The following is a 23,501-nucleotide window of genomic DNA, read 5'->3' as shown; positions in this document are numbered from 1 at the left end:
CCCGTTCGAGGTACGGCCAGTGCACCCGGTCGAACGCCTTCTCCGCGTCGATGGAAAGTAGCATACGTTCACCAGGGACTCTGGAGGCCTTCTCCAATAAGTGGACCACCCGTTTGGTGTGGTCTACCGTCTGCCGGCCAGGAATGAATCCCGCCTGGTCCGGGTCGATAAGCCCCGGCATGTGTAGTGCCAACCGCGCCGCGAGGATCCCCGTATATAGCTTGAGGTCCGTGTTCAGCAGTGAGATCGGTCTATAGGATCCACATTCTGCTCGGTTTTTGCCAGGCTTGGGGATCACCGACACCGTCGCCAGGAGCAAGTCCTGGGGAATGGCCCCAGGCTCCGAGAATGAATTAAAGAGGCGCGTCAGAATCGGCGCCAACTCCTGGCAGAACGTCCTGTAAAAGAGGGGGGTGTAGCCATCGGGTCCCGGGGCTTTCCCCAGTTTAAGGTGGGAAATCGCCGAGATTACCTCCTCGGGTCTGATGTCTCGTTCCAAGTACTGAGCCTGGTCCGGGGCAAGGGAGGGGAGAGTGACCGTGTCCAAATAGTCATCTTCCTCCTGCGCCGAGGGGGCCTGCCCCGCGTAGAGGTCTGCGTAGTACCGACGGAACCCGTCCGCGATTTGGTCATCCTCCGTGACCGTCCCCCCACCAGGGACAGACAACTCCTTCACCCGGTGTCTCTGGTGCTGCACGCGAAGTTTGTTCGCAAGAAGGCGGCCGCATCTGTCCCCCCCCCGGTATAGTACTTATGCTTCAGGCGTAGCGCCGCATATTCCGCTCTGTCCATATCCAGCGCGGACAGGAGTTTCCTGGCGGCCTTGAGTTGACGCCAAACCCTGGGCGCCCCCGTCCTTTGGTGTACCTGTTCCAACTCCCTCACTTTACCTGTAAGCTCCTCCCGCTTCGCCCGGCGCTCCTTGTTCTCCGCTGCGGAGACCGCGATGAACTCGCCCCGAAGCACCGCCTTCAGAGCCGCCCATTGCGTCGCCCGGGTGGTGTCCCCGTTATCGTTGTTACGCTGGAACTCAGTCAGGGAGTCACGTATACGCGTGACCACTGAGTGTCTGTGGAGCAGTGTGTCCCTAAGGCGCCAGACCCCCCGAGAGGGGGAGACAGGGGGCAAACGAAAAACGCCCTCCACCGGCGCATGATCCGACAGGGAAAGCACCCCTACCTCGGAGGACGAGGCTAGCTCACAGACCGGGCCCGACACCAGCAGGTGATCCAGTCTCGCGTAGGATCTGTGGGCATGGGAATAATAGGAATACGTCCTGGACGTGGGATGGAGCCGCCGCCACAGATCGTGCAGATCAAGGTCATCCATACGGGACCTAAGTGCTTGTGAGAATTCGCCCGCTTGGGAGCGTCTCTCAGTCGATCTATCCAAGGGTGCATCGAAAACCATATTCAGGTCTCCCCCCCCCCCCCCCCCCCCCCAAGACAATATGCCTATCAGGGGTGGTCGTTACCTCCTCTAGGGCCTGAAGCAGAAACCGTTCCTGTCGATCGTTGGGGCTGTAAATCGTGCCTATAGTGAACACCAGGCCACCCAGTCTAACCCTGTAAGCCAAGAGCCTCCCTTTCTGTTCAGCCACTTTGTGTAGGAACTCCCCTTTGAACCTCCCAGATACGAGAATGGCAACCCCTGCTGTCTTAGACGTGTCAGAAGAGAAGACCTGTGTGGGGAACTTCGATGTGCGCATCCAATGACAATCTTTGGCCAAGAGGTGAGTTTCCTGTAAGAGACAGATGTCCGCCTGGGCATTATCTAGAAGGGACAGCACAGCCCTGCGCTTGACCGGGTTATTCAATCCTTTCACATTTAAGGTTAAAATCTTAAGGGCCATCAAGGAAATGTACACAGGTTAAGCAAAGTCAGGCTGGACAGACAGCGCAGGGAAGGCCCCGCAACTAGCAATACAGGTGTGCAGCACTCAGTGAAATCAGGCAATACTATAGCACAGTACGGTCTCCCAGTCCCTCCCCTACCCGCTCTAGCAACAACCCCCCCGGAATTCAGAACTCCCCCCTCCCCTGCCCCGTTCCCCAACACCCGGGACCCCGAACCCCCATCCACAACTCCCACATCCCCCCCCAACAAACCAGGTCTCCTTAACTGCAGGCTGTCCTTCTTTGTGTCCAAGGAGCCCACCAGCCGGTGGTTCCCCGACCCTCCCCCTCCTCTCCTCCCACCCCTACCTCCCAATCCTACACTCAACTCCATTGTCCCAGTCCGGTCCCTAGTGGACAAGGCCGTGGAAAGTTTGCAAAGTGGACGTCCAGCCACAACCCACTCCCTCCGCCCCCTCCCGTCCCTGGAACCCTCGCACCTGCATTGATGATGAGGCTATGTCGATCTTCCCCCGGAGTCTGGTTAGGCCGTTAAGGCCACTTCCGCGGTTGCCGTCTCTCTGGATACCTCTTGGAGCGCACTGTCCATCTCCACTCTGATCGCGGGTGAGTCGGGTCGCAAGGGCCGGGCGGGAGAACGCCGTCTCCGGACCGACTGCCAGCCGTCTCTGGTGTTCCGCCGGCGGTCGGGCGTGGGAGTCTCTCCTTCAGTTGCCGTTAGGCCTAGCACCTCGCAAACATCCTGCAGGGACCGCAGCTGGTGCAGTCTCCCGTTCCATCGGAAAATAAGTCTAAAGGGGTGGCCCCAGGAGTATTGCGTGTCGTGTTCTCGTAGGAAGTCCGTGGCAAGCTTGAATGATTCGCGCCTCTGTAAGGTGATGGTGGATAAGTCTTGAAAGAGGGCCACCTGTTGTCCTCGAAACGATAGGGGCTGCTTCCTGCGGGCCTCTCGAAGGATCCGCTCCTTCAGGGGGAAATCCGGGAGGAAGGCCAGAATGTCCGGCGGAGGCGCCGAGGCTCTTCGGGGGGGGCCCACTCTATGCGCCCTGTCGATCCTCATTGGGAAGTCTCCGGGCTCCCCCAGGATATCACGGAACAGGTCCAACAGATAGGCGGTCACGTCCTCTCCCTCCTCTTTAGATGGGACGCCTCGTACGCGGATGTTGTTGCGCCTGGACCTGTTTTCAAGGTCCTCATTATGCGTCTGGAGGTCGATGTGCTGCTCTGTGAGCCGTAGGACCTCCTGTTGTAGGTGGACAATCTCCTCATCTCTGGAGTGGCCGGCTTCCTCCACCGAGGCCACCCTGTCTCCCAACGAGTCGACCTCCCTGCGCACCTCGCGGACCTCCTGTAATGACCGGATTTTCTGATTAGATGGGATCAGCCCCTAGGGGCCCCTCCAACCCAGCCAGAACATAATCACATCCCTCCTCAGGACTATCCATCCAGGCACCTGGGTACCTACCTGAGGATGGGGAACTCGCAATGTACAAGCTCATATTATTAAAAACACCACTAAATCTATAGGGATACTAAGAATACTCACTGATTACTAGGGATATCCATACCCTACACCACACTTATATTCACATCAGTTGGTCTCGCGGCCACCCCGACCCAGACCGGTCTACCCTAGGGCAGATATGACACACAATCCGGTGCGTCTACACATGGGCCTGCAGAACCCAATGCTCCCTTTTCCAAACGGTTCGCAATCCGGCAAACCTACACGCCAGTCTCCCACCTGACGCTCTCACTTATTCAAGCCACAATCTTGTGGGTATACACGCTGGTCTCCTACCCAACGTTCTCACTAACGCCGCATATCAACGACGACCACATTCCTATGAACATATATATATATATATATATATATATATATATATATATATATATATATATATATATATATATATATATATATATATATATATATTGGCAAGTCTCTTCACTAAGGGTCTGCTACTACAATATTAGGAGTTAGCCAATTAATATAATGTACCTCTTATTCTTGGCATCATAGGTCCACTCACTCCCTATTTATGTGATCACCACTTACCTGATTGGGATTACTCATCCATTCATGTACCTAGTAAACACCTAGGAGATATATTTAACTAGATTGAACAAGGATATAAGGCGCTTTACAGTTTGGTTTTATTAGAACAATATAAACATTTACACAGATCTGTAACTGACAAAGACTATAGGTAGAACACACCGCTGAAAGAGAAAGATTAAACATACAATAGCTTAGGGAATAAGGACAAGATTAAGGATAGAGTTCACCTGATTAGTGTGTAGTCTTGTTCTAGCTGTCATCTGGGTTCCTCTCTCGTCTGTGCCTTGGCTCATCTCAGACTCTCTCTCTCTCCTGCACTCTTGGGTACACCTCTGCGCTGATCACTTTGCACTGGACTCCTCTCCCCCACGAACTGTCTCCACCTTCCAGCTTCAATCTAATGGTTCCTTCCGCTCTGATCACCGTTCATTCCACTAGCTTATTCGCTCTGTCTCTGCACCAATGTCCAAATAACTCCATCTGCTCCCATAGGTTAGTCCACGATCTCTCCTCCGTCTCTTCTAAAAGGCATTACTTCAGACTCCAGCTATTCACACCTCCTCCTGATAAGCAACTGCTTCTGACTGCTTCCTTCAGTTCCAGCTCACTATTCAACTCAGCTCTCTCTCCAGCTTGAACCCTCTCTCTCTGCCAACTCCACTCCACTGCTTTCCACTCCTCCACCTCAACACGACTGACTGGCTCCGCCACCTCCACTCGACTCACTGGCTCCGCCTCTGCACTTCACTGATATAGAATGCTGTTTCCTCATGGAAAGTTCCAGCCAGCAGCTTCCTCCCACCAATCCCATGCACCAGGCTCCTTGCGCTAGACGCTCCCACAGTGACCAGTCTGCTTGTTTCGTCTAGAGACCTGAGCCCGGGAACAATTCCTGATTAGATTCAGCTCTGGCCGGTTCTCTCCGGTCCGCTTAGGGCGAACAACAGTTATAACTATAAACTTTGCCTTTACCCTGAAAAGCCTCTCAGCTTCATCAAGATGGAGTCCCTCTAGCTCTAGGCCTGAAAGGGATGAAATGCCCCTTAGCTCTGCCAGAATACCTACATAAACCATACCAATGTGTCTAATATGTCAAAGCCAATAGGCAATAGACAGGTTAAAGTCAAGAATAAAGGATCTATCATCATATTAAGCAGCTATCCGCTTCTAGGTCTGGAAAAAAGGGCTTAAAAGGGCCAACACAGGCTAAGAATACCTATACTAGATGTGAGCAAGACTAAGGTCTATATCACTGCTAAATAGAGCCCAAAAACTCTGCTATTACACCTCCCCAGCCACCTCCTGCTTCAACGCCTGGAAGTCTTCCCTGAGGGTGCCAAACAACGACTCCAGAAAGGACCTGGTCACTGGGGGCTCCCCACTCTCCGCACCCCGTGAGCTCGGCGGGGGACCGGTGCTTGTCTGACCTCTGTCCTGGCGAGAGGTCCCACGGCCCAACATCTCTGGAAGGGTGCGATCCCCCTTCTTACCCCCTCTGGAGCCCGACATTTCCGGCCCCTGGGCGTACAGCGGCTTCAATGGCGCCACCTGAGGTCCGAGCGGCAGGGCAGTGCGCAATCCGAGCGCCCCGGGCGCGCCTCACAAGCGCGGCCCCGTGACCAATAGCCGCCCACGGGACACCCGGGCAGGTCCAGGGGCGGGCGGCGGGCTGCAGGACTCGGGGGGGGTTTACAGGCGGCGTCCGTGTGAGCCGCCCCAGCGGCCGGAGAAATCCTCGGTGAGCGGGTCTCTGCCTCGGGCCCACCTCCAAGGCGCTTCACCTCCCCTTTCGCCCACGCAGGGCCGCAGGCAGGTCAGCCAGAGATGTCCAGGGCCGCACCCACGAGGCCCGCGCTGACCAGGGCCACACACACGCCTGGCCTATCCTGGCGCAGCCGCGCTAGAAGTCCGTGGAGGCCCAGGGGGCCGAGTCTCAGGGCCGGGCCGGGTTCTGCGTATGGGCAGTCAGCTACCACCACAGGGTCGGCGGCAGGGGCCGAACAGGGCCAAAAGCAGTCTCACGCCGCCGGGGGCCCCCGGCGCAGCACTCGAGCCGGAGCAGGCCTCGCTGCTCCTGGGAGGGGGCGGGTCCGGGGGGTCGAGCAGTGTCTCCGGCCTAGTTGGCCTCCGGATCCCCGGGCTGTCGTAGGCCCCCCTCGCCGGCACCTCCCCACGCTGGTCCCGTCGGGCTGTTAGACCCACCTGACCGCACGGCCACCAACAGCGCCAGCAACGCCGTATACGCGGGTCCAGGTGTCGCCCAGGGTCTTTCACTGCCGCGTCGCTGCCGTGTCGGGGGGGTCCCCGGTAGACGCAGGGCGGTGGGTCCCGGCCTCCGGCCGTTCTCCGGGACTCCGTCACCTCTCTAAGGCCGATCGTCGCCCAGCGAAGGCTGCCAGCTCAGCGACGGATCTAGTGCGCTCAGCGAGGCTCCAGGCAGCGGCGGACTCCCTCCACGCTCAATCCGGGGGAGATCAGCGTCTTGGAAGCGGTGCAGGGCCTCAGGGACTTCGGAGCTCACAGAGAGTTCGTCCTCCTAGCCTGCCATCTTGGCCACGCCCCCCTTAATCTTTCTTAAAGTAAATGGAGGAATAACCAGTATCACTAGAGAGAGGAGGGAGTGGGACTCGTTGGGAACCTCCTAATGAAACACTAGAGCCCTGACCTCAGGGGATTGTGGAATGTCGTATTTCCCTTTGTCTTGAAAGATGTAAAATAACATACTACTTTTCATAAAATCAAGTACTTGAGCAATCATTTATTCCTGCATGTATTTTGATTGGTGAGCCTCTGTTCATTGGACTGCTCGCCCTAAACTACCACTGAAAGTCAAGTGCTGAAAGGGTACTTGGCCCAGTTGCTCCGGATCCATAGTAGGGTGGACAATCGGACATCAAGAGTGATTTTCAATCTACGGGCACTTTGTGGTGGAAATAGGTGTGAAATTAATGGTTCATCCCAGAAAGCTATACATTTCTGAAAAGTTGACCAAATTCTGAATTGTGTAAGGGGTTTTTTGTGTAGATCCCTCAAGGTTGTCTCAAAGAAAATAACTGAATAAAAAGAAATATTGAAAATGAGTGGGGGGTAAAACAGGCGTTTGATATTTTTATCTGTAACTTCTTGTCACAATGCCAAATTACAAAGCAATACTGTTAAGCCTGAATGACCTTTCTAGTCGTGCCAACTGAGCTGCACCTTACAATGATTTTTCATTGTGAACCCAATATACAGCAGTGCATGTGGTAAAATATAAAGAATGAAAATGGGTATGAAGGAAACCTGTGTATTTCTAAAATGTTTCCAAAATACTGAGTTTAGGAATAGTGGTTATTTGTACACCTCTGGCCTTGTAGTTACCCTTACTATCATGTGATTCAAAGGGGAATTTGCAAGGTCAGGTTTCCTATCTCTCCGCCTCCTCAACAGACTCCATTAAACTGATAATAGTTTTTTTGCCCCATCTGGAGCTTGCTTGGTGAAATGCGAACATTCTTACCTAGCCATCAAATTAGCCTTTAAGAATGTATGTCTCTGCATGGAGATCTTAAAGCTCAAATAATCAACTCTATTTGTTTAGGAGGTAAGGAGGCGTAGCCTGTGTAAGTTCCCTAAAGCAAGTACTTGGAATTGCATTCCCTCACAAGACTTCCAGAGTGTGGAGCACAATGCACACACTTACTGACGGGATCTGCTAGGCAAAACCTGCTCAATCAGTCTCTTAACTGACCCGGAAGTACCCAATCAAAGGAATAACCAGTGCTAGCCTAACGCCAGCCACAGGAGATGCATAGTGCTGAGGTCAGCCATTGAAGATGCTCAGAAGAGATTTTGGGCCAATGTGCAAACCAGTGACTTTGCTTTTTCTAAAATAGTTAAAATTAAGGAACCACAATTTCTGAATCTCTGAGCCTTATTTATTTATATATTTATTTATATTCTTATATAGCGCAGGACTCGACCCCCTGAGGGGTATCTCCGCGCTTGCGCTTTTACCAAAAAAGCCTAACCACGATCATAGACTGTGAGGGAATCAATATTTTAAAAGGCCAAAAATAAATATGTTTTTAGAGTCTTCCTAAAAGACTGAAGGTTGGTGATTTGTTTCAGAGTAGGGGGGAGTGAGTTCCATAAGATGGGGCCTTTGTAAGAGAGAGCTCGACCTCCCTGCCTAGCTTTTCTAATCCTTGGAACCTGGAGCAGTTGCTAACTACTGGAGCGCAAAGTGCGTACAGGACTGTAAGGGTTGAATTTTTCATTCAGATATTTGGGTCCAGTACCAAACAGACACTTATGTATTGTGCAGCAAATTTTACATGTGTCCTAACCGGCAACCAATGGAGTTTGTCCAGGAGGGGACGTGAAGCAGCCCTTGGCTGAGCATTGAGAACAAGTCTCGCTGCAGTATTCTGAACCACTTGTAATCTTTGTAGTTGTTCCTCATTGGCCGAGATGAACAAGCCATTACAGTAGTCCAGCCTACTGATTACCAACGTCTGGACAAGTATTTTCCTGTAGTTATCAGGTCAGAATGGAAACACGCATCGTAGCAGTCCGATGACACGGAAACAAGATCCTGCGACTTGATTTGTATGTTCTTTAAACAAAAGTGCCTTATCGAGCCGCACACCGAGATTTTTTTACGGTCTGTTTGGGACTTGGTGCTGGTCCCAAATCCAGGGGCCACCATTCTGGAGACCACAGAAGCGTGGCCTCCCCGAACAGCATGACTTCCGTCTTGCCTACGTTGGACTGGAGGCAATTTAAGGCCATCCAGTCCGATATTGCCCTCATTCCGTCCGCAAAGGATTTTTGTATTGCGGGCGTGAGGGTCTGAAAGGGGAATAAAAGCTGAGTGTCGTCGGCATACGACACCGGGGTGAACCCATGTGCTCTTACAATGTCTGCCAAGGGGGCCACATACACATTGAAGAGTGTGGGGCTTAGACATGAGCCCTGTGGCACTCCCTTGGTGAGCTCCCTTGAGATGGAATGATGGGAGCCCAATCTGACTCCTTGTAAGCGGCCCGAGAGAAAGCTCTCCAACCAGGACGGAGCCGCACCTCCTATGCTCACCTCCCTCAGGCGACAGAGAAGTATCTCATGTGACACCGTGTCAAAGGCAGCGGATAAATCTAACAGCACCAGAATCATGGAACCCCCTCCATCCAGTGACATCCTGATGTTATCGGTAACTGAGAGGAGGACAGACTCGGTGCTGTGATTGGGCCTAAACCCGGATTGAGTAAAGTCTAGACCCTCCGCTGCCTCGATGTACTTGGACAGATGGGTGTTCACATGTCTCTCGGTCATTTTGCTAAGGTAAGGCAGGAGGGAGATGGGTCGGAGGTTTGAAAGGTCTGTCCATGGAAGTGCCGCGTTCTTTCGGACAGGGTTCACCACCACTTTCTTCCACTCCGTGGGCACATGCCCTTCCCTGAGAGAATGGTTTATTACTGCTTGGATGTGAGGTCCAAGCAAAGTGCTCAGGGAGGCAACCATTTTGGCGGGCAAGAAATCATCGGGAGACCACGATTTTATGTGACTAATGAGGGAGGGAAGATCTAAGTCACTGACTGCTGGAAATGTCATAAGTGAGATATCTCCGTTTATGGGCAGAGTAGAGTGGATAGAGATGTTGCTCTTTTGGCTGGGGGCCTTCATAATTTTATCATAAATCAAATTGATTTTATTTTCGAAAAACAAGGAAATTTCATCACATAAGGATTGGGAAAAATCATCTGGGCTTTCACGTGCTACTGGTTTTACAAACGCCTGTAGTATTTTATATAGTTCCTTGGAGGAATTACGCGCCTCTGCGAGTTGCTGAGTAAGGCTGTTCTTCCGTGCCAGTTTGATATTTTTATAGTAATTAGACTGGGCTTCATGATGTGCTTTCTTGCTTTCCTCTGTTCGCGTTTTCCTCCATATCTTTTCTATCTTCCTACACCCCTGCTTCTCTATTCTGAGTGCTTCAGTATACCATGCTTCCTGCTTGGAGGTGGGGTATTGTATATGTAGCTTCAGATGGGCCAGTTTATCAATTGCCTCTGTGAGAGTTGTTGAATTTGGATAATGCGGACTCCACATTATCCTTTTCTATAAAGCTAGGCTGCTTCCATACCCTCTGTAGTTCCTCCACCGTTACTTTGTGCCACTGTTGACGCCAAATTGGCAGGAGAGTGTTCTTTTGAGAGGGTTTGTTCACTCCTAATAAAGAAAATTCCACTATAAAGTGGTCAGACCAATTTATTTGAGCAGTGGGTTGACACCGTACTTTAGAGCAATTGGAGAAGAGCAAGTCTAAGGAGTGGCCTCCTTTGTGTGTGGGTCCGCTGTTCTGCAAATCTAAACCAAGGGTGGATAGGTCAGCAAGCAGAGATATGGTTTCTGGGTGCGCAGAAATGTCTGCATGAATATTAAAATCACCGAGAAGAATAAAATCTTCCTTTGCTTTAAAATGTGGATCTAAAAGCTGCTCTTCGGCGTGTCTTCGCTGCGCGCCCGGTAGGGGGCGAGGGCTAAATAGCCCCTGAAGTAAAACCACTAGAGCGCTACCCGCTCCAGTGATTGCCGGAAGTACCTGGCTCTCACCTGCCCGCCCTCCGCACAACGGTACTAGTTACCCTGTCGGAACGGTGCGGACAGGAAGGAGAGTTGAGCCAAGGCTTCTCGCTGCCCTCAGGAAATAAGACTGCTTCCCCTCCTATTAGATCAGGTAGGGAGAATCGGCGCGATGGCGCTCTATATAAGTATTAATTCTGGCGTGATAAGTCAGCACAGAATGCAAATGCGAAGTTTAAAACTGGCCAATACAAGTACAGTGAAATTAAAAAGGTTTACACAAACACAGAATAGAGCGCAATTTAGGCCGCCTGGTCGAAGCAAGCGGGTCGGGGACACTGCCACCGTCACCTTACCGCCTTATGTACCTTTATTACCAGATTGCAATTTGGTAGGAACCACTGTTTATTTAATACAGATTTAAAATTTTGGATTAGCTGTGCATTGCAGCTTATGATTTATAAGACGTAAACAACACAAGACCGGTCTGAAGAAATTGCCTTAACTAAGTTGAGTGTGCTTATGTAGCATATGTTTAAGTTTACCTATCAATACAAGTATCACCTAGCTTCTTAGCCTGTACTTAGCAAATCCCTCTTCTGTTTGATGATACAGTCAACCTTTCTTTGAAAATTTACACTTTCTCCTTTGTTGGTCTGTTAGTGTGTGCTGCCTCCTGACTACTGCCCAGAGGCCTGCCATTATGAAGGTTTGAAGTGCTTTTTCAGGGTGGTGGGGGAAAGGGACCTTTTATTGCTTGCAACTGATTACCAACTGCTTCCACTTAATTGTACGTTATGAACCCTTTGTAAATATTGTTTCTGTATCAGTAATTAGTGCACACTGTTTAGTGAATCATTAACTCTTTATACTTCAGGCCTGTTATTTCTCTATGAATTCTGTGCAGGTAGCTGCATTAAAGAAATCTTCAGACTGCTAGGCGAGCTCTGCAGGTTTAGTGCTACACGCCAATTGTGACCATGTCCCTTAGCATATTCCAGAATCATTTTATCAAAAAGTGTAGAATACTTGAGGGGGATCATCAGTACCTGAGGTGCGCATGTAGAACTGCCTGTGAAGATTTCTGGTATTCCTGTTCACGTATGTTTCTCTGAAGCTTTGAATTTCGAGACAGTCTACCTGTAACCTCTGGATAAGTAGTACATATCATCAGATACGTTACTTTAATGCACTGGTGAACCTGCTGTCAGCTATGGTAAGAGACTTTGTATGTGACCCCAGTTATCACAGAGTTAATTATTGCAACAATCTCAGAAAATTCTTTCACCAAGAGCCTGAAAAGAACATGGACTACTCGACTCCATAAGAATCCTTCTTTAGATGCCTGTGACCCTACCAACTACTTTAAAAAACCATGAGGAGCCACCCCAATATCGGGAAGAGGGACGGGATATATAACTGAAAACAACAGAAGTTCCCTTTTCTCATCCAAACCTCAGTTACAAATAATCCATCAGTAAAATTGCCTTCTGACAGAAAAGCTTACCAACAATATTGTTATCACGAGTTATAAATATAATTAATACAAAAATACTTAGGACATGTAAATCGGTCCACTTTATGTTGATATTACTAAAACAACGCATTCATTTAAGCCAAAGTGACAAATCTCTATATGTATATAACCAATTCCTTTCTCAGAAAAAGGAAACCAACTACTGCCCATTTGCAGGGCCCCCTCTTTTAGGTTTTGACACTAAGGCTTAAATCATGCTAACATGCTCCAAGCACACCTTGCACAAATCTGGGCCATTGTGCGAACAGCTGTTCATGGGAGATATAACTGTCAGATGTAACAGTTGGTTTACTAGGAACTGTGGCTTTTTCATCAAGCTGCTGAAAGAAAAAGTCTTGTTTGGGTTAGCAATCAAGAGCTACAATTGACTGAGCTGTAACTGAGCTGCATGAAGACTACCACCGCAGTTTATCAACTGGGAAACTGTGTCCGGTTTTAAATTCAAGATTCTCAGTTTTTAGGTTTCGCCTGTCGAAAGCTGCGCAAGCAGCATTTCGCGTAGGCGAAATCTTTTGTTCAGAGTATGTGAGTGTAGTCCCGCCCCTCTGTTCCATTGGCTAGCTCCATAAATGGAGGCTAGCCATTGGAACAGAGATTTGCCCGTCAAAGCCGGAGCAGATTCGTGGGCGTTCCCGCGATTTTTGGCATCCCGCCCCTTTGCGATCGTCATGCGGCGGTGGGCGGTTGGTTTTTTTTTTTTCAAGCTTTGTTTTTTGCCATTTTTAAAGTGTCGTTTTCAGGGCTGGGTTGCGCGATGTCCCGCTCTCCGTTCCTGTCCCCCCCCCCCCCCTCCCGCTGTCCGTGTGCCTGTTCCCGCCCCCCCTCCCGCTGTCCGTGCTCCGTGTGACTGCTATTGTCGGCGGTTACTTCCCTGGCTGTTCTTTTGTTTGGAGATTGCATTAGTGCTGTACTCTTTTTTTTTTTTTTTTTTTTTTTTTTTTTATTTCACGAAAGCACACAGCTATTCAGCCTGACATCCCGGAGGCAAGGCAGCATAGTAGACAGAGCATAATAGTGCAGTTCAGGTACATCAGGAAATTACAGGTTTATTTTATATTTTATAACAGTGAAGAAACGCCAATCGGCGCTAAGAAGTGGCAATGGGAGGAGAACACAGCAAGGAGTATAAGGCCAGGAGGAGATGGAGATCAGCTTTTCAGAAGCACAGAAGCGTAGAGGATAGGAGGGGGGAGAAGAAAGACAGGATCACTCAGATATCATATACAGTTGGTGTCTTAGGTCACATTGACAGGTGCTCATCCAGTGAGGCAGGCTCAGGCGGTAAACACACATCACCCCGGTAAGAGTTCCAGGCACCCCACACCCTGTTCCACTTGTTGGGCTTACCCCTGGCAACATAGACAGTCTTCTCCCGGAGCATACACCAGTCCATGTTGGCCTTCCACTGCACCACCAAGGGTGCCGTATTGGCCCCCCACTTTTGAGCGATGTCTCTCTTGGCCACCATGTTGCCTAGGGTCACCCACTGAGTTTGGGCTGTGTTGTGATCCGTCGGCTCCCAAATATTAAGGAGGCACCTACGGGCTTCCGCCACAATCCCCACACCCGACACTTATCTCATGACCCTGTGAATCCTCCTCCAGTAGGACGCTATGACCGGACATTCCCAGAGGATGTGCATGAAGGTGGCGAGGGCACCACAGCCTCGACGACATAGGCCGTCGGGCGAGTAACCCATGTGTATTAGGCGGGGGCCAGTAACGTACACCCTGTGCAGGATTTTAAAATGGACCAAACGAAGCCGGGATGAGATGGCCACCTCCTTAGGGGAGGACACTGCACTCTGCCAGTCTTCCTCATCGATCTCCAGGCCATCCGCCACCCACTGGTCCCGCAGCCCGAGGAGGTTGTCAGTACGAACATTGATTCATTTTTTGTAGGACAGCGAGATTGCGCTATCTGGCATATGGCCATCCAGCACTCTGTCCTCCAGCGGTGAGCTTTCCGGGATGTCTTCCCCAGGGGTCATAGCAGAGAGCAAGGCGTGCCTCAGCTGCGCATACCGAAAGAACTCCGAGTCACCCAGCTGGTACTCAGTCTGTAGCTGGGGGAAGGTCTTAATAGTCCCTTTGGAAATCACGTCCTCCACCCTGGTGATGCCAATAAGGTCCCATTTGTCAAAGCCCTTGGTGTGCCATAGCCTGCCCAACAAATCGGACTCAGAGGGGAGTGAAACCGGTCAGTCTGCCCTGCCATCCCTGCACCTTGATGATCGAACGCCAAATAGAGACTGCCGTCTTAGTGGGACCGGACATACGCCGATCCAGGGATTTGGAGTAAAGGGCGCCTTAGTAATTACCTCCACTCATGAGCCACCTGTCCATAGCGTACCCGGGGCTATTCACCGGCCCGTAAAACCCGTGATTGAGTGCCGCAAGCTGGGAGGCCCAATAGTATCTACGTACATCCGGCAGTGCTATGCCCCCGTCATACCACGGGAGCGTAAGCTTCGTGATCGCCACCCGAGGTCGGCCATCCCAGAGCAGGGCCCGCTGAAGACTCTCAATGTCTCGGAAATATCGGGCCGGTACCGGGTCTTGGGTGTTTTGTAGAACATACAGGAATCTGGGTAGGGACATCATTTTAAACAGGGCCGCTCGGCCAAGTAGGGAGAGCGGGAGCTTACGCCAACCCTCCACGTCGCGTCGAAGGCGTTGCAGTGGAGGGAGCAAGTTCTGGTCGTAACGAACCTTCGGGTTCCCAGAGATGTAGATCCCTAGGTACTTGAAGCCCTGTGTGGCCACCTGGATGTTGCAGCCTCTAGGGAGGCGCGGCGTGTCCCCTTTCAAAGCATACAGGGAGGACTTGGCCCAGTTGATAATCAGGCCAGAGTATCTCCCAAAGTGTTCAAGCACGTCGCAGGCGACGATGAGTGACTGGTATGGGGACGTCAGGTATAGGAGGATATCGTCCGCATAGAGGGAGATACGGTCCTCAAAGTCCGGTGCCCAGGTGATACCATGGAGGTCGGGGTGGCAGCGCAGAGTGGCCGCCAAGGGCTCGAGAGACAGGGCGAATAGTAGGGGCGACAGGGGACAGCCCTGTCTGGTACCCCTGTGGAGGACAAAGGTCGTCGACAGGCGACCATTCACAGATACGTTAGCCATTGGGCTGGCATATAGGAGCTTCACCCAGCCGAGGAAGACCGGGCCAAAACCGAGCTTAGCTAACACCGCCCAGAGATAATTCCACTCAATGGAGTCAAACGCCATGGTGGCGTCTAGAGACGCCAGCACTGCTGGCTCCGTGAGAGTATGCGCCCTAGCCAGGGCGCCGTGAAGTCGTCTCAGATTGAGGGCAGTGTTACGGTGCGGAATAAAGCCCGACTGGTCCGGATGCACCAGGTCGCCAATAATCCCAACCAGTCGGTTAGCCAACAATTTGGCGAGAACCTTCGGTTCGGTGTTCAGCAGGGAGATAGGCCGATAGGAGCGACACACGTCCCTTGGTTTACCGTCCTTGTGAATGACCACAATAGTGGCCACCCTCTGATCGAGTGGGAGGACGCCAGCGTCTCTCGCCTCTAGGAACATAGCACGAAGACGCGGGGAGATCACATCGGGCCGTATCTTGTAGAGCTCAGCCGGGATTCCATTGGGGCCCGGTGCCTTGCCAGATCTCAAGGAGCGGATCGCAAGGGCAATCTCATCAGAAGTGATGTCCCTGTCCAAGTCATCGCGGTCCTCCTCCGTAAGACAGGGAAGATCCACGGTCGAGAGGAGTTCTGCCGCGTCTGCCTCTGTGCAGTCAGAGGAGGAGGTGTAAACACCCCTGAAATAGTCGGCAAACGACTCAGCGATGGCGGAAGGGTCGGTGACAGGGTTGCCATCCGCACCCATGATCTCAGGTACTACCCGACTGGCCAGCTCCCTCCTGTCCAACCAGGCCAACAGTTTACCAGCCTTGTCTCCCACGTCATAAATACGGCCCTGCTGTTCCCTAGCCAGGGCCTGGGCAGCATTCATAGCGAGATCACGGTACTCCAGTTGCTTTAGAGAAAGCGCATGGAGGAGGTCTGGGTTAGGGTCAGGGTCCAGTTGGGCGTCAAGGTTCAAGATCTCCTCCTCGATACAGAGGAGATCGGCGTCTCTGTTCCGACGGGCCTCCGCTATCAAAGCAAAGGCCTCGCCCCTCAGGACGGTCTTGAAAGCCTCCCACAGAGTCGCGGCCGACCCGACCGAACCCTCGTTCTCGAGGAAGTATCGGTCTATCGCCTTGGCTAGTAGGGCACGGGTCTTTGGGTTACGAAAGTACCAGGGGTTGACCGTTGCCGGTCGCACCGACAAAAGAATATCGAAATCAAAGGAGACCAGGAGCGGGGAGTGGTCAGAAACCCCACGCGCCAGAAAACGAGCCTCAGACACGGCCGTAGCGTGTGCTGCCAAGGTAAGGATATAGTCTATTCGGGACAAGCTACCATGCGCGCTGGACAGGAAGGAGTACTGACGCAGTGTAGGGTGTAAGATTCTCCAACTATCAACAAGGCCCATTGAGTCTATAAATGAGGGCAGCCACAGTTGTGATTGGCGAAGCTCTCTAGATGGTTGTCGGTCCAGAGTGCCAGAACAGACGGAATTGAAGTCACCCCCAACAATAAGTAAGCCATCAGGCAGGGCTAAAATGGCGCCACCAAGGTCTTGGAACGTGCTGGTCTGTAGACCAGGCGGGACGTAAACCGAAAGTAGGATGAGAGTCCTCCCCTCCCACCGCCCAGCCACCGCTGCGTAACGTCCTCTATCATCTATCGTGGTGACGTCAATCTCCAGCGGCAGGGAAGCCCGAACAAGAACGCCCACCCCCCGAGAGCCTGAAGTGAACCCAGAGTGTGCCACCATCTTGTACCCTTTTCGACTGAGCGCTTTGCATGAGTTCCCAATCAAATGAGTTTCCTGCAGAAAAACCACATCAGGCATGTGACGCTTGAGCATATGAAGCACAATTCCCCGTTTGATTCGGTCACCCAGCCCGTTGACATTCCAACTGATAACCTTTAATTTCTTACCCCCCATCATCGTGGCACCCACCCCCACCCGGCCCGAGAGACCCTCGCAGAACCGAAAGTACAACATTATACATCACCCATTGCCGAAAGAAAGAAAACAAAAACACTCTAAGAGACATTCGAACTTGTCCCAAAACACCCCCCACCCTGCACCCCTGCAGCAGACTAAAAAGCCCCCCCAACCAGCAGTGTGCCTGTCGCCCCATTAACTAGTCTACAGAAAGCCCCAAGAGGAGTAAGGATTCCCCGCGGACACCCCCCCGCCGCCCTCCATGAAACAACAGGATCTCAAATTGCTATTACACTGAGAAAAGGAGACGAGTGTCACATATAGCAGGATCACCAACCGCCAGTGTCCATTTGATAGAGCCAGTCCTCACAGATCTGTGCCACCAGCCGCGCCCCCATCGCTGTTCTCCTGGTCGTCGCTTCGCTGTGGTAGGGTGTCGAGCCATTCGCTGACATTGTCCGGAAAGTCAAAAAACATTGCACGGCCGTCGTGCTCGACCCGTAACTTGGCCGGGAACATCATAGAGTACTTGAGTCCCATGTCCCTCAGTCGCCGTTTCACTCCTCCGTAGCTCTGGCGCTGTCTCTGCACCGCTCTGGTAAAGTCCGGGTAGAAATTCACCTCTGAGTTCTGATACTGTAGCGGACCATGCCTCTTGGACGCCTGTAGAATTACGTCCCGGTCCCTGAAGTTGAGGAACCTAGCAATGATGGGTCGAGGTGCCGCGCCCGTCTTTGGCGGGCCACCCGGCACCCGGTGCGCTCGCTCCACCGAGAAGAACTTGCTCAACCCGGGGGGAGTAAGATGGTTCTGAATCAGGTCCTCAACAAACAGGTCCGCCGATGCATCCTCCGACCCTTCCGGAACGCCAATGATGCGGACATTCTGTCGCCTGGCACGACCTTCATATTCATCCAGTCTCCTGAAGACTTGGTCAGAGGCGAGTCGTAGGGTCCGGACCTCGGTTTGCAGGTCCGAGACGTCGGTAGTGAGGCTCGAGGCTTTCAAGTCCAGTGATTTCACCCGATCATTGGTTTTACCCAGATCGGCTCTGATGAGAGTGAGATCCACCGCCAGTGTGTCCACTTTGTGAGTCAGGACCTCATGCTGTTTCTGCATTTCTGCTCGGATGCCCGAGATGGCCCCCATAACATCACTGAGGGTAGGCTCGGATCCATCCGGCGAGCCCGATGCAGAGATGTCCTTAGTAGAGGCTCCCGGTGCCGGCGATATGCGGAGTTGAGCATATCTATCAATCCTGTTCTGTTGCACTTGGGACTTGCCTCGAACTCCTTTGTTCGCTGTCTTGTCCGGGTCGCCCTTGCCCGCCATGTTGGGTCCGATGAGACCGTGGGGCCACCACACACAGCTCCGAGCCCAAGGTGCACCGTGCCGAGGTTATAGAGCAGAGGTGCAGCAAGTCCAGTGATAGACGGCACGGTGGTATGAGAAATTCCGCAAGTGGGGGGGAGAAGTTATCAACTGTACTGGTTGTTTCGCGTCGTGGCAGGCCCGAGTTTGGAGGTCGTGTGTTCTCGCTGCCAGCTCTGCATGATGCGTAGGACAAATGGATGTTAGTCCTCTCTCTCGGGTTGAGGAGCAACACTTCCCAAGCCCATACTTCCCTCCTGTATAGCAGGCTGGGGCAGGGAGGGTGGCTGGGCCTGGGTTGTGTGTAATTCCTGCGGTGGCCCAGTTAATTGGTTTTGACCTGGCTTGCAGATCGTGTGGCCGCCAGTTCATGCCTGTGTCCGCTGCGCTACTCACACTGTTTTGTTGTGTCACCTCGAGGTCGTGGTTTCAAGCCCCACCTTCTGCGGTGGGGATTTAGTGCACGTATGTGGCCGAGGCAGGGAGCTGGTGTCCCATGTGGGGGCCGTGCAGCGAGGAGCACAGGGATGGTGTGTCGCTTCCCTAACAGGCGTCACATCACGGGTGGTTGCCACTTAAGGTGGTTTTCTCCGAGGTTATGGGGAGGCTTGCCCGGGAGGCCCGAGCGTAGATGGCACGAGGTAGTGCTCCGCCGTCTTCATAGGGGACGACGCGCTGGATCGCTGGGGCGTTCCAACCCCTCATCAAAGCGGCCCCCCACCCTAAGATGCAGCGATGGCGCAAGGTTGGGGGTCGGGCCCGGCCTGACCGGTTTGCGGGCAGCCTGCCGAGGATCAGATGGTGCATGGTATGCCGTGGTTGCTTTCCCTGGCGGGTGAGACAGATACGATGCAGCAGATGGGTTGAGATATTGTAAGGGTCCGCTTTGCTTTGCAGACTCGCTGTCCTAGCGGCACCCCTTCGGGTAGGCAGCCTTGGGGTAGGCAGTGAGTCCCGGGCACGCTGCAGCAATTTCTTTAGCCTGCTATGTGATGTCGATACGCTCCGGCGGTGAGATCGCAATCGTTGCTTAGACGGGTCATGACTAATTGTTTGTTTTAAGGAACATAAATAAGTGCCTTACAAAATGAAACCCAATTTGGGAGAGCAGACACAGGAGGGTGTTTAACTGTGACCTGGTGGCGACTATCATTCTGTCCCATCTTTTGCATCTTTTGGAACTCGGGGGCTCCGACCTCCTGTTGTGCGTGCAGTGACGCACTAGATAGGGAGGACTGCACAGGGGGTTGGCATAATTGGACCTTACAGCGAGCGTGTGGCTCGCCTGGTGTCAAGCGGCTGGTGTAGAAGGTGCATTTTTAAGCCACATAGTCGATAGAGCTGAGCTATCCTTAATCCGTGCAAAGTCGATAAACTTAATACTGTTGATTTGTGTGTGTTATTTATACATTTTAGGTAATATGAATACAGGCCAGGATATATGTCATATAGCATTTAAAAGGCTGCAGAAAATTAAAAAAAATAGAATACTGCACGAACAGTAGTCCGAACGTATTTTGAGATGAACTGCATAGCAGCCTGCATATAGGCAGATTGGTCGTTATTCAATGTATGTGGGATCAACAGGGATGCAAGGTGCTGTTCCTAATGGGCCTGGCAACCATCACCATGGGCACCACATCCATTGGTTATTTACATGGCGTGTTGAGCTCAAGCTCACGGACTAGCCCTTTTTAGGTTTTGCCTCGTCTAAAGCTGCGCACCGCACACGTATCCAGAAGTACAGAAGGGGATGTTTTTCTCCCGTCCTCTGCGGCCTGGCAGAGGACGGGAGACCACTATGTTGTCTTAGCTGAGACCGCTTGGTTCAAAGGCGGCACTGCCTGCTGCGTGCATCACTATCTCCATTCATCTGTCATCGCTCGCCCTTCTCTGCCCTCTGTCTCTACAATCGCGATCTGCCCGCTTTTCCTCTCTCACCCTCTTTGGTTATTTTACTTCGTCCTTGCCTTCTCTTTATTGCCTTTTTCTCTCCCACTCCTTCTTTTCCCTCTTTGTTTGCCTGCAGTCATTCTGTTCTCTTCTCTCTCCTGCCTCCCCTCTCGCGCTTTTCTTTGCTTCCTACTTTATTCCTCTCTTTCTCCCTCTCTCACTGCCACACGGGCCTGTGCCTCCTTGAAGGGCCCTGCTTGACACACAGCTCTTCTGGTTGCAACACACAAAACCTCCCCCTTTCAGTGGAAAAGACTAAGGTTTTGTTCCTGAAGCAGAAGGGGGGTCTCAAATCTATGATTTCGCTTTTATTTTTTGCAACCTTAAGATAGTCAGCGGGGTGGGGTGACGCCGGCCTCCTAAGAACGGGCCCTGAAATGATAGCTCTGTTCTGTGGCTGAGGCTGTCTGATTTGCATGAAAACGCCTTGTGGGTTTTAATGAGTGTCTGGGCTCGCGGGCCTCAGCCCTGGAAACCCCACAGTGCACATCCATCTTGTAAGGAGAGATTAAGCTAATGGCAATGTAAATGACAATGCCATTTATTTATCGGTTTTCAAAACCAACACATAAATACAAATTTTGTCATTTACAATGCCAATAGCTCTAACGTTTCCAAAGGCGAAACCATTGCATTGTAAATGCTTGTTTCTCTTTAAATGTGAATAACTCCTTACTTGGGTGCTGCTTACTATAGAATTTTTAGTTTTCCTTACTCGCCGAATTAAGTTTTCTGAATTTGGTACAACGTATTTTGAACTTGGCTATGCTTTCTCAGAAACTGATTCATTATCTAGTATAATCTCAGTGACCATCTAAAGTATCTAAATATAAAGTAAAACATTTTAGGGAAAATGTCTATTTTCCATTTTTTTTCTCCTGTTCTAAGACCGGACATGAAGCAGTGTGTGGTTTCTCTATATCAGAAGTAAAATCAGAAAATTGGGAACCTTGTTTTTATTGCTAAAAAGTGTTTCACACATTCTTCCTATCTAGTAATAATGAAAATTGAGGTATTTCAAAGTCAATGCGAAGTATATCACACTTCAACTGTTAATGGAGTTAAGGACTGACCTTTCCATTTATAATTTTTTTTTCTTGCTCTAATCAGGTGTTGAGTTGGAGAGTAGCTGCCAGCTTTGCGTGGTCTATTCTTCTACTGCCTTTATGCACTGCAGCTTTTATAATTCTAAGCAGAGTTGATTTGCTTCATCCCTTACAGTGGGTCACAGGTAAGTTGTTTATTTTATAATTCATGAATAAAACTGCCTACTCTGACATTGATATAGTCAAGAAGGTGTTATTCTCAAGAAAGGTGTTATTCACAATGTTTGCATCAAAGCATCCTTTAAGGGCATTATTCAAAGTTGCTGTGCAGAGTAAGAGAGGTCCAAAGGTTTAATTCAGATGTAGTTATTTATTGAATAGTGTGTTGATGTTCAAAATCAGACATTCACTATGCTGATATACAAACGCTGAGTGCAATATTGGGTGTTCTGTATTATCCCTTAAGCTTAACAAAAAAGTAACCTATCACAAAATTGCATGTTTCTTCAAGTTTGAAGCAAATAGTTTTTTTCCAGCAAACAGTTAAAATAAGGCACAGTGGTGACAATTCCCTGCCACCACCTTTCATTTCCTGGGCATGAGGGCTGTCTCTGCCTCTTCTGCCCGCTGACCGGCTCAGATGGGGCCTGCTCTTTGCACGTGTCTGGGTGCACCAGGTGCTGTGGGAACGGTTTGATGCTTTTGAAGGCAGAGCCTCTGGTCACAGCTGCACAGTGGCGGGTCTCTCTGGCCAAAGGCTGCTGGATATAATTGTGCCCCCACTGAAGCCCGTAATCACCTCTCTGGTCTTTGACACTCTAACTCAAGTTAACTGTTTGGTTCTCTGTAAAGTGGTTTGTCCTGTCCGGTAATAAGGCGCCATATAAAAACTTCAAATAAATAAAAATAATCTGGCTCAAAGTGTTAACCAATCCCTTTAAATCAAGAAATAGCCCCACCGGCCTAAGGAAGCTACTTAGAAAGTGCACTCACCTAAATAAGAACAGCACAGCAATAGGACTTGCATGGAATTGATCATTGGACATTAGAATAACTAAAATGAATGCCTGTTTACTACGGAGCTGATGAGAAGTGAAGTTTCATCGTTACGCTCGGCTGCTGAATTACAGGCATACTACTGTATGTTTTACAGTGCACTGAAAAGGTTTTGAAATGAACCACCTTCACAGAAATCTGTGATAAATTTGAATAATACTGGTGAAATCATGTGCCTTCCAAATTTTGATATCTCAATTGTCACGCTCCGCTGCCCTGTGTGCTACGGATTAACATTTTGTTTAATTATCTCTTTAGGCTATTAAAAATGTGCGCCTTGCAAATGTTTAGTTAACTCGGTTCACATTCTGTTTGCTTCCAGATTCGCTTGGTGATTTAGGGAGCTCGTACACATTCTTTTGTATGTTGCTTATGACTGCGGTGATGATGATCGTAAGCGTCTTCAATTTGGAATTTTATACTGGTAAGTTTTGGACATCATTTTAAGGCTGAAGTTCCTCTTCCCCGTGGAAAGTAGCCTTATTATGGTAGCACATTGGGTAATATTGATCCTCTCTGTCCTGATTCAGTGTTTTATGTAGGTGTAGGACTTTAAAACGCTGTGTAAAGCTAGCTGGCATAGGTTAGAACCCCAAGAATTAAAGCTATGCTTCTTCCTTCCAGTGTTCGTAGTCAAGTATTGTCCGTAGCGATTTTGAATTACTTGATTAGTGCTTTTGCCTCTGTCCCGGCTTATCTGTCACGTGTTTATTCCGAGATGGGGGGGATATTTTCTACTGAATTTATTTAGTTTGCACCGAGCTGCTTATTATCCAGTTTTGCTGATGTTGGGAAATGAAGGGTGGTAAAATGGAAGCAATATAGATTTTACTTCCTTAACCAGCGCACATATTGCACGTGGAAAAGTTAGATTGAAATATAACCAGATGGAGGATGTACAAGAATATAAGATGACATACAATCTCAATTTTTGGCTATTTGTTTGTTCTGTTTAATTTATATTGGTTCCTATAAGTTTTTGGAGTGGCCACGTTTGTAGAAATTCGCAGTGGTTAGATCTAG

At 50.6% G+C, this 23,501-nt stretch overlaps 1 protein-coding gene across 1 annotated transcript in view; it reads left to right on the top strand.

The window, feature by feature from the left end:
* NDC1 (NDC1 transmembrane nucleoporin) overlaps nucleotides 1-23,501 on the top strand; it is a 245,122-nt gene that overhangs the window by 11,048 nt on the left and 210,573 nt on the right. The window contains exons 2-3 of the mRNA XM_086952478.1: nucleotides 21,487-21,607; nucleotides 22,801-22,902. Of these exons, the coding sequence (XP_086808604.1) occupies nucleotides 21,487-21,607; nucleotides 22,801-22,902 (223 nt within the window). The remainder of the gene's footprint in view (nucleotides 1-21,486; nucleotides 21,608-22,800; nucleotides 22,903-23,501) is intronic.

This window comes from Lissotriton vulgaris, chromosome 1_1 (genome assembly GCF_964263255.1).
Source record: "Lissotriton vulgaris chromosome 1_1, aLisVul1.2, whole genome shotgun sequence".
NCBI lineage: Eukaryota > Metazoa > Chordata > Amphibia > Caudata > Salamandridae > Lissotriton > Lissotriton vulgaris.
The sequence above is the reverse complement of the archived record's forward strand: the minus strand, read 5'-3'. Positions and strand labels throughout refer to the sequence as shown.